Here is a 13,482-nt window from a genome sequence, read left to right as displayed (position 1 = left end):
CTTTTTCTGTTTTTCATCTTTCTTTGGAAATGGATGGCTTGGCTTACAGCTCTCCCTGTCACAGTTAACACAAGGATCGTCTACAAATTAGGAAATAGCTTCTCTTTGCCTTTCTAGTTATGCTAAGCAACGGAGACCTTCAGCAGTCGGAAGCTGTTAAGTATTTATTATTTATTTATTTTATTTTATTACATTTATTACAAGTAGAAGCACATTTGTGTGGCCGTCAGGAAGAGACCAATGTTCATCCTTGCACTACAAGTCCTTGACTGACAACAATTTGTTTAGCAACCATTCAGAATTACAATGGCACAGAAAAAAGTGACTTATGACCAGTAAGCAAAGGGGTGGGGTTCACACAACATGCTTCATCACAAAGTAATAACATGAGAACAATCATATGTGAATAAAAGCCAGTTTCGGGTAAGTGGTTAAAGCACCAGGCTGGAAACCAGGTGTGACTGTGAGTTCTAGTCCTGCTTTAGGCATGAAGCCAGTTGGGTGTGACTTGGAGCCCGTCCATCTCTCAGCCCTAGGATGAAGAAAGTGAGGGCCAACCACTTCTAATAATTTTATGGTTAAAATTTGTTCAGCTTTGCCCACAGTGCTAGGATAGCCCTACATCCCATCAAGGCAGCTGGAGAGAAATTTGATGCATGATCCATCTGTGTATTTCATAACCTCTTAATATCAACATTCACCATAAGATGTAATGCCATCCAGAGGCTGCGAAGTGAGTCGTTTCTCCAGGTTGCAATTGCAAATCTTCTACCCAGATTTCTATCTAGATCTTCTCCAACGCCTGGAACCTGCTGTGGTGCTGGCATGGTCTTCTGTAACATGTAGAATCTGTTGTGATGCTAGCATGGTCTTCTGCAACATCTTCTACCCAGATTTCTGGCTAGATCTTCTACTGGAATCTGTTGTGATGCTAGCGGTCTTCTGCAACATCTGGAACCTGCTAATGTTATTAGCAGTCTCCCCAAACATCTGGAACCTACTGCATGCTAGCATGGTCTTCTGCAAAATCTAGAACCTGCTACAGCGCTAAGCCCTTTCGGTTCCCGAAAAGATGAAAAGTCCTATGTACTACAACTCCCATGATCCAAACCATGGTAGTTGATGACAGTTGTGGTCTAACACATCAGGAGATTTTCACTTATTTATTTATTTATTTATTTATTTATTTATTTATTTATTTATTTATTGGCGGCTAACAACAAAACATATAATAAGCACAGAAATTAAGATAAAAATAAAATTAAAATCATCTGTGCAATAAATTAAAATTAAAAATTAAAAATAAATTAAAAATTGTAAATATAATTAAAATGCCTGTCAGTCCAGTAAAAAAAAAAGAATATTGGGTTTTTGTTTTGCAACTTGATTATTCTCATGGTTTTGCACGCACTCATCAACTGCAAATCTAGCTTTCTCGGCGTTCTCCTAAACGCGACCCCGCCAACAGCAAAATTCGCCTGTCTGGCCCTTTAAAAAAAAAGTGGGAGGGGGAAAAAAAGGAGCCGTAACCTTGGAGACAGAGGCGTCAAGGATTCCAGCGCCTTTTCCCCGTCGCCGTCTTGACGCCATCCGCCTGCGCCCAGCTCTGCGGAAGGCGGCAAATCGCGTCACCGCGAGCGCGACGGAGGAGAGCAACGGGCGATCTCTGAGGATGTAAGTCGCGGAGAGGGGTCGAATCCGTCGCCATCTGGCTCGGGAAAGGCCGTGAGAGCGCCGGGAAGCGGTTCGCCGAGCCGCTGAGGGCCTTCTCGGCACGGTCGGCCTCGTGGAGGAGCGGGAGCCCGCCTCGGGAGGACGGAAAGCCCGGACGGAAAGTGGGGAGGGGAGGCTCCTCTGAATCTGGAGGACGGGGCGGCGTACGGGTGGGTGAGTGACGTAGAACCAAGCTGGCTCCGCCCCTTTCTGGCCTCTTGCTCAAAGCAAGTTCCTGGCCCGGGGAGGGGGGGGGCTGTTGGAGCTGCTCCCCCTTTTTAGGGGGGGCGGGGGGGGCAAAAGAAGGCACTGGGTTCCCCCAATGGTCCGCTGCAGAACTTGAAAGTCATTTTTGCACCACTTGCCGGACCAATGCCCGCCCTGTAAGGTTTTACACGGTTTGCTGCCGTCGCTTTTGCCAAAAAAAGAAATCTGATTTATTCCAGGGATTTTTGTTTGGTTTTTTTTTTTTTTGAAGCGGGGGAGAGGCAGGTCTGTGTCCTCCCATCAGTTGTTGTTTTTTTTTAAATGGAATTATGCACCACTTCAATCCTGTTGCATTCTGGGTAGTTTTCGGGGTGTATCATAACGCAAAGTTACTGGGTGTATAAAATCTATAAAACACCTATTCACTGGCTACCAGTTAATATAATATAATAATAATAATAATAATAATAATAATAATAATAATAATAATAATAATAATAATAAGTTGGAAGGGACCTTGGAGGTCATCTAGTCCAACCCCCTGCTAAGGCAGGAAACCCTATACCATTTCAGACAAATGGCTGTCCAGTTCTTAGCCATATACTCCCCACACACACACTTACGACGACAAGAAGCTCTTATTCGGGAGTATAGTAAGATCCTGCTAAACTCTTCTCTACCCATTCATGCCTATACCTCTGATCTCTTAAGAGGTCGATTAAAGTCAAGAAATCCACCACTCCTCACAGCTCTTAAGCTGCTGGCCGAACATCAGAGCACCACACAAAAGCGGATGGAAGCATGGAATAACTATGCCTCCCAAGATATTTTCGAGCATATTAATCCTAATAGTATACCTCCAGGGTTCAACTTTTTTTTATTTTAATTCCATTTATATCCCGCCCTTCTCCGAAGACTCAGGGCGGCTTACAAGCTTAGCAGTAGCCTTCATTCTATGTATATGCCTGCTTATTAGGGCTTTCCCCCCCCCCCCAAGCGGCATTATTACAAAGTCAGCTTAATTGCCCCCAACAATCTGGGTCCTCATTTTACCTACCTCGGAAGGATGGAAGGCTGAGTCAACCTTGAGCCTGGTGGGACGCGAACCTGCACTAATTGCAGGCAGCTGGTGTTACTTAAGGAGGCATTAGCCCACTGCTCCACCAAGGCTCCACCAAGACTTACCCCGACACACATCGGTGACATACAATAGAATTAGAACGACACATGGGGTGTGTGCCGATTCTTTGTATAAATGGGGGAAGACATCTTCAGTGCAATGTGATTGCGGGGCTTCCCGACAGACTATCCAACATATAGTGAAAGGAATGCATTAATAGAAAATACCTAGGAGATTTTAAGGACTTCCTCTGCCTAACAACGGTAGCTACTGACTGGATTTCCAAACTCGACATCAAACTCTGAAATGCTGTTTCTGGTTTCCTCTTAGGTTTTATTACTGCTTCTTTTTAAAACTGTTTTAACTCGTAAATATGAAATGTTTTTAATATTGTGTGTGACCTGCCATACGCTAAATAAATTAATAACGCAAAGTAATACATAATAATGCGTAATACAGAGATATAACACGATAGCTAGATCGGTGTAATAAAACTCAAAAGACTTGCTTTGGTGGCTTCCAAATGGTTCTCCCAACTTTACAAAAGGCCATATGAGTGTTTCTGATGGATAGGCTGGGATTCGGATGCTCGCTCAGAATAAAATCTCAGGGTGGTTCTGTAACTTGTATTCCTTTCATATTTAAGGAGCTAAGGGAAATAGAGATAGTGGTGGAGCTTGATTGATATGAGGGTTGAAATAAAGGTAGGGTAGGGAGAGTAGCAGTGAGAAAAAGTAAATGTTATCTGAATATTTTTTTTAAATTGTGCAGTAAGAAAATACCTTGTTCCGTCTGTTAAAAAATATTAAATTGCAGGCTTGTTTAGATGCCAACAGGATGTCATAACTAACAGAACTCCCTTAATTTATGCTTTCCAGATGAGGCAAGTGCTTATAGCATTCCAAACTAAGGTATTTCAGTATCTAAATAGTCAAATAATCTCATAGTGCCCCGATATCTAAAAATTGTAGTACAAAGATTAAAATATGTTTAGCAGTTCTTCCTCTTTCCAAAAGGGTGGCCCCAATCAGCTTTGCTGGGGAAATGCTTGCATGTACTTAAGTAGAAATATATGCAAATATAATTATTACCTATACCACATGCTATTGAATAGAGAGTATATCTTTTAACATGCTGCTCTGTATCTTATACTGAAGATTAAAAGCTATAGAAAAGTTATTGCATCTATATTGGTTAGAACAGGGGTGTCAAACTGCCGGCCCACGGGGCCGGATGCATCACAACGAAACCGCGCCCACCCCATTGCTGGCAATGGGGAAAAAGCTCCGATACGTCGCGCGACGTCACGTGACGTTGTGAGTTTGACATGCCTGGGTTAGAACATAGTGCAGAATTGTTTATTTTACTATGATTTGTTGGATAGCCAGGTCTGGCTCACATATAAAGTTCAGCTGTTAACCACTGATCACGTTTGATTGGATCACACTTATCCCAGGTTCTTTAAGCAGGAGCTGTAAGTATGGGAGCCCTGCCCTCAGATTTTATTAACACTTAATTTTATTCATATATAATTTTTAATTTAATTTCCTATTTAAAGATCCCATCCGTATTTGTGTCGGAAGCTCCTACAAAGCTAACCAAGGGGACGCCCGAATCCCCAAAATTATGCAGCCTTCAATGACGCTCCTTTCATATCCCCTGCGCCCCCCCCTCCCAATTTAAAGATACAATTCTGGGAAAAATTTAGACAGAAAAACTTGTTTGTGATGGTGGCGAAACACCCCCCCCCCGGCGCATTCTTTCTTTGTTTAGTATTAGTGGTCCTTAGAAGCTATTCAAATACAGTATCTACTAAAATACCCAACCTAGATCAGTGTTTCTCATCTGAGCAACTTTAATTTCTGTGGACTTCAGGTCCCCGAATTCTCCAGTCCACACAAATTAAAATTGCTCAGATCGGGAACACTTGATTTAGATTATTCAGCAGGTGCCATTTTTTCAGCCAAGTAATTTGCTGTTAACGTCCACCCAGTGCTTTGCGTGAATATTGGTTGATACCACCAGCTGTTCTTATCAAATAAGATTTTTTTCCCTCCTCCTCCTGCCTGTATGTTAATTTGTCTCTCAATGCTTTTATCTTGTCCCTAGGCTGCTCTCTGGAGCTTCTTGCACTCGCTTAGGGATCCGTTAGAAGTAAGCTTTCAGATAAGTGAGGCCCCCCCAGAGCTGCTTTGGGACTCCGAAGTGGAAAATGGAACTGTCAGGAATGAAAAAGAAGAGTTTGCTAGCCATCAAAGAAAATAATAAAAAGTCCAGCACTAGGTAACCACCCTCTGAATTTTCAAGGCCAAAATTCTCCCAGGGACTGGAGGGTGGGAAAGGGGAAGGGGGAGAGATCTTTGCAGCCTATTAGGACTTTCCTCGGGACCATGAGTACAGATAATGCTCGACTTGCAACGACCACAGTGGAGCTCCACATTTCTGTTGCTAAGCGAGGCAGTTAAGCCAGGTTTGCCCCATTTTACGACCTTTCTTGCCAGGGTTGTTAAGTGAATCACTGCAGTTGTTAAATTAGTAACACAGTGGTTACGTGGGCCTGGCTTTTCCCCCATCGACTGCCTGTCAGAAAGTCACAAGAGGTGTTGGCCTTGGCCCGAGGCATCGCAACCGTCATAAATAGGAGTCAGTTTGCCGAGCTTCCAAATTTTGATCCCCTGACTGTGAGGATGCCACAGTGGTCATCAGTGTGAGAAAAAAAAAAGGTTGTTAAGTCCCCTTCCCCCCCCCCCAATGCCACCGTAACTTCCGACGGTCGCTAGACAGACGGCCTGCAATTGGAAATGCTTCTCTTGGCTCCTTTCATAATTTCCCTGCGTGGCTCTGCCTTTCTTCGAACCCACCCCGATGGGGTGCAGGCTGGGAATTCCGTGGCCTGCTCACCGTGGCCTGCTTTTGTCCGGCAGCTGAAGTTAAGACGATAACTCTCTGGCCTTTCTGTTAAAAGGGCTCCGTCTCCGACCAAGCGCAAAGACCGGACTGAAGAGAAATCCAAGGACCGGTCGAAGGACAAACCAGCCGCAAAGGAGTCCGGCGAAAAAGACCGTGGGCGTGACAAAAACCGCAAGAGGCACAGCGCCTCCAGCGGCAGCAGTAGCACCAGGTACGCGCGATCCCGGGATCCCTGAAAAAGCGTACGAAGCGCAGGGCCACATTGTGGCTTCTGGGGAACTAGAAACTCACTTCCGGAGGAGTCCTTGTGGGGAGGCAGCGTTTCAGAGTTTACCGCAAAGCTTGTCCCACAACTGGATACGGGGCCCCGAGGACGTGAAGGGCCCCATTTCCTGCCTGTGTTAACACGAATACTCACCGTTTTACTTGGTGCCGTATAATATTTACTTGCTACTGTTTGAATAGCTTTCGTCATTTTTATGTTGGATGCGTACGTTGCCCAGGGTCACTTGTTTGAGATGGTTAACAATCAACTAAATTATTAATTATTTCCATTCATTGCCCGGTGAGGAATTTTGGAGATGGTGAGCGTGAAGGGCCTTCTCCTGGTTTGGTCTTAGCCTCCCATTCTTACTGTTAAGGTTTTGATGGAAACGATCCATTAAAAAAAAAAAGAAGGAACATTACTTCAATTCCTCTTTCTTGACTGAGGCACGCGAAAGTACGTGTGGGGTTTACGAGGGCTTCTTGCAAGCCTTGTAGATCAGAGGCCCCCAACCTTTTGGCCACCGGGGACCGGTTCCGTGGAGAGAAGAGGTTTTTCCGCAGACCGGAGGGTGCGTGGTTTTGTGTGTGCTGCCTGCATCCTGCGGATGGGGCTCTGCTTGTTTGTGCGGACCGGTTGCTGGCATGCCGCGGCCCGGTACCAGTCCACGGACCGGGGGGGTTGAGGACCCTTGTTCTAGATCACGAGAGTTGATTCTGCTCGGTTTTGGTGATAACATGGCTGCTGCTGTTCTTCTGTCAGGTCTCGTTCAAGTTCCACCTCCAGTTCAGGGTCAAGTTCCAGCACTGGGTCCAGCAGTGGCTCCAGTTCCTCGTCTGCCTCAAGCCGTTCGGGGAGTTCGAGCACTTCCCGTAGCTCCAGCTCCAGCAGTTCTTCGGGCTCTCCAAGCCCTTCCCGACGAAGACACGACAATCGGAGACGATCCCGTTCCAAGTGAGTGGGCATCGCCTGGGGGAATGTGGTAAATCTGGACTTGAACGAGGTGGCTTAAAGTCTTGGGAGTCGAGGACTAATTTTCACCCATTGCTTTAAATCAGGGGTTCCCAAACTCTTCAGTTCACTGATCCATCGACCCCACCCCCCCAACCCCATATTATTTTAATAGTAATATGAATACTAATCGTAATAATGATTATCTTGGATAGTCCATTAATCCTTGAGATGATGTTGACCACTCTGGGGAACTCTGCTTTAAATCTTCGTTGGTGTAATTACTGAAAATAACAGTTGATTACGTTTACCTGAAATGGTAAGTCATCAACAAAGAGTTACAATGCAGAAGGTTGTGGGCCAGGGATCTTGCGACTTGGCCCTTTTATGCTTTGTGGACTTCAACTCCCAGAATTCCTCAGCCAGACATGCTGGCTGAGAAATTCTGGGAGTTGGAAGTCCACAAGTCTTAAAGCTGTAAATGCCAGGTTGTTTTTTTTTTTAATTTTTTTTTTAAAGGCCTAAATTTAGGCATCTTGTAGCACCTTTTCCAACTAACATTTTATTAAAAGGCAAAAGTTTTCAAAAGATGCAGCTCCTTTTATCAGATGCAGAGTGACTAGACATACAGAATTTAAACTGGGAGGAAAGGGAAGAGTTGATAGTTTGGTTTATGCAGATGTAAAAAAAAATGTTTTAATCACATTGCAATTGTTAATTGATAAGATACTTGTAATCAGTCTCACATGAATTTGCATAATCAACTTTTTTTAAAAAATTCCATTTATATCCCGCCCTTGAAGACTCAGGGCGGCTTACAATCTAAGAAGCACAGATCAATGTGCTTAGCAATAGCCTTCATTCTATGTATATGCCTGCTTATTAGGGCTTTCACACACACCCCAAGCGGCATTATTACAAAATCAGCTTATTGCCCCCAACAATCTGGGTCCTCATTTTACCTACCTCGGAAGAATGGAAGGCTGAGTCAACCTTGAGCCTTCCCCCCATCCGCCCCATTTTAAATCCTACATCTAACTGCAGGTGCCTTTTAATAGCATTTATTAATCAGAAGAGATGCTACCAAACTACTGGATGTTTTTTGCTGCCATAGATTTAACACAGTTGCCTTCCTATCATGTCTGAAGGTTTGACAACTTCATTGAAACCTATATCATCCAGACAGCCTGTTGTTTAAATAGCATGCCGTTTAAATGGTAGCCAGCCGCTGGCTTTTATTACAAGCCTGCTCGTTAGGAAAAAAACAACAACAAAAATAACGATTTCTCTGTTTTCTCCAGATCTAAACCACCCAAGAGAGATGAAAAAGAACGGAAGAGGAGGAGTCCCTCGCCTAAGCCCACAAAGGTTCACGTGGGAAGGCTTACCAGAAATGTCACGAAGGTAATTGTAGCCAGTTGCTTAATTGGATTCCAAACGAAGGAAAATTAGACCCTGAAGGAGCAGAATCAAAGTCGTAATTAATTTGGACTCTGGGAATTGGGAATCCAGCTGTAAAAGAACTGAGCTGGATTCATGAAAAACCCCGGTGTGATTTCAAGGTGGAATAACTCATTTGATCAGCCTAATTCACTCTTTTGTCTGTTCTGTTGGTGGTTCTCCATAGTTTACAAGAGGCTTTTCCCCCACTTCACACGCCCAGTTGCTGTCTGACGCTTTTCCAATAGCGAACCTAATTGCGCCTGTCAGTTGAGCTCGCTGTCTTAAACCCTTGGTTCTATCACCACTAGTATTTCTGTATTTCCTGTAAATACATAACAGGAATATATTTTAGCTAAAGTAAGGCAGCAAAAGGGACGTGGTGGCTCAGTGGGTTAGGACGCTGAGCTTGTCGATCAGAAGGTTGGCAGTTTGGCGGGTCGAATCCCGAGTGCCGCGTAACAGAGTGAGCGCCTGTTACTCGTCCCAGCTTCTGACAACCTAGCAGTTCGAAAGCACGTAAAAATGCAAGTAGAAAAATAGGGACCACTACGGTGGGAAGGTAACAGCGCTCCGTGCGCCTTTGGCGTCTAGTCATGCTGGCCACATGACCACGGAGAGATCCTCGGACAAGCGCCAGCTCTTCGGCTTTGAAACGGAGATGAGCACCAGCCCCTAGAGTCGGAAACGACTAGCACGCATGTGCGGGGGAACCTTTACCTTTACTAAGGCAGGCAAACGTGAAACGCAAATCCCTCGGCATGGATTTCGCTGGTGTGCTTATATCTCAGTTAAAGGCACAGCTGTCTCTCATTCGGCATTCATTTAGGAAGACTAAAGGTAATGGGAATAGGTAGTGATGCCTGGAATTCTTTTCCTTGAAGGATCACATCATGGAGATATTTTCTACTTACGGAAAGATCAAGATGATCGATATGCCAGCAGATAGGCTCAACCCCCATCTTTCCAGGGGCTATGCCTACGTAGAGTTTGAAAATCCGGACGATGCTGAAAAGGCACTGAAACACATGGACGGAGGTAGGTGTCCGGAAAAACGTGGAAAATTGGGAGGAGGGAAGGGGGGGGGCTCCTGTGGACTTCAGATGGCTGGCTGGGGAATTCTGGGAGTTGAAATGCACAGCTCTTCAAGTTGCCATGGTAGAGAAACCCTGTTTTACAAAGATACGTTGCTAGTGGTGGGGAAACGTCCATCTCACTGACGTGTCCTTCCTATTGACTTCAACTGAGCATCCATCCATTCCCGAGGCCCGCTCCCTGCGTTTCCCCCCCCCTCCGTGTGGGTTATGGCCAGCTGGCGTTTGAAGTAGGCGGAATTAGAAAATGTGCTTCCTAGAGATGTTGGATGGCTACAGCGCTCCGGATATTCTTCTGTGATCCAAACAGGTCAAATCGATGGGCAGGAGATTACCGCCACAGCTGTCTTAGCTCCTCGACCAAGGCCTCTTCCCAGGCGTTTTACCCCTCCCAGAAGGATGTTGCTACCGCCCCCTATGTGGCGCCGCTCGCCGCCACGCATGAGGAGAAGGTAGGCTGCCTTAATCAGCGATAGGGGGTGCCATGTCCAGGGGTAGGCAACCTCGGCTCTTTTATGACTCCTGGACTTCAACTCCCAGAATTCCTGAGTCAGAGGTTTCCAAGTTGAGCCATGCTGACTCAGGAATTCTGGGAATTGAAGTCCAGGAGTCATAAAAGAGCCAAGGTTGCCTACCCCTGGCCATGTCTGAAATAAGACATTCCTGAAATGCCACTCTGTGGTCTTATAGGGTGTCATGACATCTTTAAAAGCTGTCAGAATTTCTCTTGTCCGTCTCGTCTTGTACCAAACAAAATCAGTGGAGGATTATTTGGAGTTTTTTTTTTTTTTTTACTTTTCACACTGACTTCAACCTTTGGACTCTTCTCCAGATCTCTCCTTAATGGCTCTTGCGTTGCCTCTGAATCCCTTCACAGTAAGGCCGGGGCCACTGTGGTTAATCTGGTGTGCGTCTTTCCCTTCCGCTCACGCACCTTCATTGAAGCAGTCTTTTTCGTAGTGGAAGAGTATGTAACTTGTCGCAACCAGTTTGTTAAAGTTTTCAATTGTCAGAAGGATTCTCGAAACCCCTTCTTTGGGAGCCATTACTGAGATCATCAGAGTGGATCTCTCTCCTAGGTTTTATTATGGAGGGATACCTATCTCCGCCTGCGCCCTTCCAAATGCACTCAGGAAACTTGAGTTTTCTCTTCAGAAAAAGGCAGACAATAAATAAATAGCCTATGAAACATCTCTGAATTGGGCTGATCATGCTCTACTAAGTACGTGCAGCTCTTCTTCAGCTGAAGCCCTTCCCTCTTATCTGTTTCCTTTCAGATCCAGGTCTCCTAGGCGCAGATCCCCAGTTCGCAGGCGATCCAGATCCAGATCTCCAGGCCGGAGGCGTCACCGCAGCCGATCCAGTTCCAATTCTTCTCGATAAAACACAGGACTAGGCAGCTGTGGGGGTTTTTTTTGTGTTTTTTTTTAAAGTTAAAAGCGCACCCATTTAAAATGGTATCTTTTTTAAAGAAATTTTTTTTTTAAAGAATAAAGCAAAGGAGCCTTTGAGAAATGATAAAACTAGCTAAGAATCTTGCATCCGGTAGGGTGGAGGTGTTCCTTTGGTTTTGACATTCTCAAAATGAATTTGTTATTTTAGACACAAATCTTTACAACTCCCGAGAAAATTGGTCGCTTCTCAAGACATGCCAAAATGGCTTGGACGTATATCTCAGTGTCAAAACATCTTTGTCCCCTTTCACTAAATCAGTAAATTTTTATAACCCCCCCTCCCCATTTCGTTTCTAATTCTCCTGCGTGCCCAAAGTTACATTTTGGCTGTTGGCAGTGTTGGTTCCTGAATCTGTGACACACTCAAAACACCCCTTAAATTAAACTTATTAGCGGTAACGGGGGAAAAAAACTCAGTTCCTGCCAACGACGCTGTAAATCTTTTGCTTTTTAGAAGATGTGCAAAACACACAAGCTGAAACATCGTATTTTCCTGATCTCTGTTTGGGAGGTGGGTGGGAGCAAGGATTTTCGTGATTGGAATAACCAAGGTTCAGTTTCTCAAAGGCCAGAAAGCCTTCAGCCTGTTGTACAGTCATTACTATAAAGTTTGATTTTCGTATAACTTGGTGGCATCTTGTAGTCATGTTGCGTTTTGTACTTGTGTAGAATGACAAATAAACCAGTAAGGTTTAGGGTGTGAACGAATTATTGCTCATTGAAAATTACAGTGGTCTAATATTTTAGCAAATAAGCTTGCAACTAATGCTGGTTTACCACTAACAAGGATCAGAAAAGCTGTTCAGAGTGTCTAGATTAGGCTTCCCTAACCTGGTGTCTTCTGGGTCAGGACTGCAACTCGCAGGTAAGATGAATTGTCACCGCGTGTGTGGATGGCACTATATTGGGGCGAAGAAACATACTTAATAGTTTAACTCCATAGACCAGCGGTAGGCAACTTTGGCTCTTTTATGACTCGTGGACTTCAACTCCCAGAATTCCTGAGCCAGCCTGGCTCAGCTTGGAAACCTCTCCCTTTCCCCTCAGCATGGCTGGCTCAGGAATTCTGGGAGTTCAAGTCCATGAGTCATAAAGCGGCCTAGGCCAGGAGTAGGCCACCTTGGCTCTTTCATGACTCGTGGACTTCAACTCCCAGAATTCCTGAGCCAGCCTGGCTCAGCTTGGAAACCTCTCCCTTTCCCCTCAGCATGGCTGGCTGAGGAATTCTGGGAGTTGAAGTCCATGAATCATAAAAGAGCCAAGGTTGCCTACCCCATCATAGACCATGTTTCTCAACTTTGGCAGCTTTAAGGCATGGTGGACTTAAACTCCCAGAATTGAGAAATGCTGCCATAGACATTTTAAACATGATTGGCTCTTGCAGTCTCTGTTAATAACTATGGAAAGGGCAGTTAATCTCAGATCAAAGACTTGGATAGTAACTGTGAATGCAGAGTTGAGTAAATCTGTCTAATCAGTAGAATTACTGTTGCAGTAATTTCTAGGGATCTTGTCTTCAAGATGTTTGTGGTATCAACCCATTGATTTCTCAAGAAAGCACATACCCATGTCTCTAAATCTTTTCTGTTTCCGCTCTTCGGAGGAAGTGCTGGAAGTCAGTGCTAACTATATTCTGCTACAATGGTTAACAGACGTACACACATACACTCCTACTTCATTCTGCTTGTTGATTAGACCAGATCCAGATGATTGAAAATGTAATAATAATGTATTATGTGAGTTAACATGAGTAATTCAGGTGCCCTGTTACCAACATCTTGTAGGTATCCACTGTTTCATGTGTGGACAGCAGCCAAGAACTCTGGCCGATAATATGAAGCAAGCTGCAGTTTCAAACCTTTTCTTCACTATTTAACGTGTACAAATTCAGGCAGTTGTGTGGGTGCAGTAACCCATATAGAAACACATGGATTCTAGGGTTTATCCATAATCATCTGTGATCTATTATTATTAACATGCCTCACAGTTCATTGTGAAATGGCAAACGAGGAACCTGTTGGTGCTCCAAAAGAATTAGAATCAGAAGAAATTGGCCTCAATAAGCAAGCCGACAGGCTAGATTTATGTCACTGAAGGGTGGAATAGAATAGAATATTGGAATGGAATTAGAATAAGAATAGAATAGAATAAAATAGAATATTGGAATGGAATTAGAATAAGAATAGAATAAAATAGAATATTGGAATAGAATTAGAATAGAATATTGGAACGTAATGGAATAAGAATAGAATAGTAGCTGGAAGGGATCTTGGAGGTCTTCTAGTCCAGCCCCTGCTCCAGCAGGAGAACCTATATAAACTCAGACAG

The 13,482-nt window shown here is 44.4% G+C and overlaps 1 protein-coding gene across 3 annotated transcripts; it reads left to right on the top strand.

Annotated features, from left to right (window-relative positions):
• Nucleotides 1–1,632: 1,632 nt before the first annotated feature.
• Nucleotides 1,633–11,435, top strand: RNPS1 (RNA binding protein with serine rich domain 1). Of its 3 annotated transcripts, none has more exons than XM_081338361.1 (8): nt 1,633–1,674; nt 5,150–5,323; nt 6,006–6,161; nt 6,978–7,169; nt 8,468–8,570; nt 9,491–9,644; nt 10,011–10,152; nt 10,978–11,435. In XM_081338361.1, the coding sequence occupies exons 2-8, from the start codon at nt 5,253–5,255 to the stop codon at nt 11,081–11,083; spliced, it is 924 nt and encodes a 307-aa protein (XP_081194487.1). In that variant the 5' UTR covers nt 1,633–1,674; nt 5,150–5,252; the 3' UTR covers nt 11,084–11,435. The 3 variants fall into 3 exon arrangements, with proteins under 3 accessions (XP_081194487.1, XP_081194489.1, XP_081194488.1); XM_081338363.1 differs by having other exon boundaries at nt 1,650–1,883; XM_081338362.1 differs by having other exon boundaries at nt 1,657–1,887.
• The last annotated feature ends 2,047 nt before the right edge of the window (nt 11,436–13,482 follow it).

This window comes from Vipera berus (assembly GCF_964194415.1).
Source record: "Vipera berus genome assembly, chromosome: 13".
Classification (NCBI taxonomy): Eukaryota; Metazoa; Chordata; class Lepidosauria; order Squamata; family Viperidae; genus Vipera; species Vipera berus.
The sequence above is the reverse complement of the archived record's forward strand: the minus strand, read 5'-3'. Positions and strand labels throughout refer to the sequence as shown.

Bases quoted from the DNA above. Each gene is read 5' to 3' on its own strand.
- RNPS1 (XM_081338361.1), top strand. From the start codon at position 5,253: ATGGAACTGTCAGGAATGAAAAAGAAGAGTTTGCTAGCCATCAAAGAA. The intron at 5,324-6,005 runs GTAACCACCCTC...TTCTGTTAAAAG, and splicing joins AATAAAAAGTCCAGCACTAG to GGCTCCGTCTCCGACCAAGC. The intron at 9,645-10,010 runs GTAGGTGTCCGG...TGATCCAAACAG, and splicing joins ACTGAAACACATGGACGGAG to GTCAAATCGATGGGCAGGAG.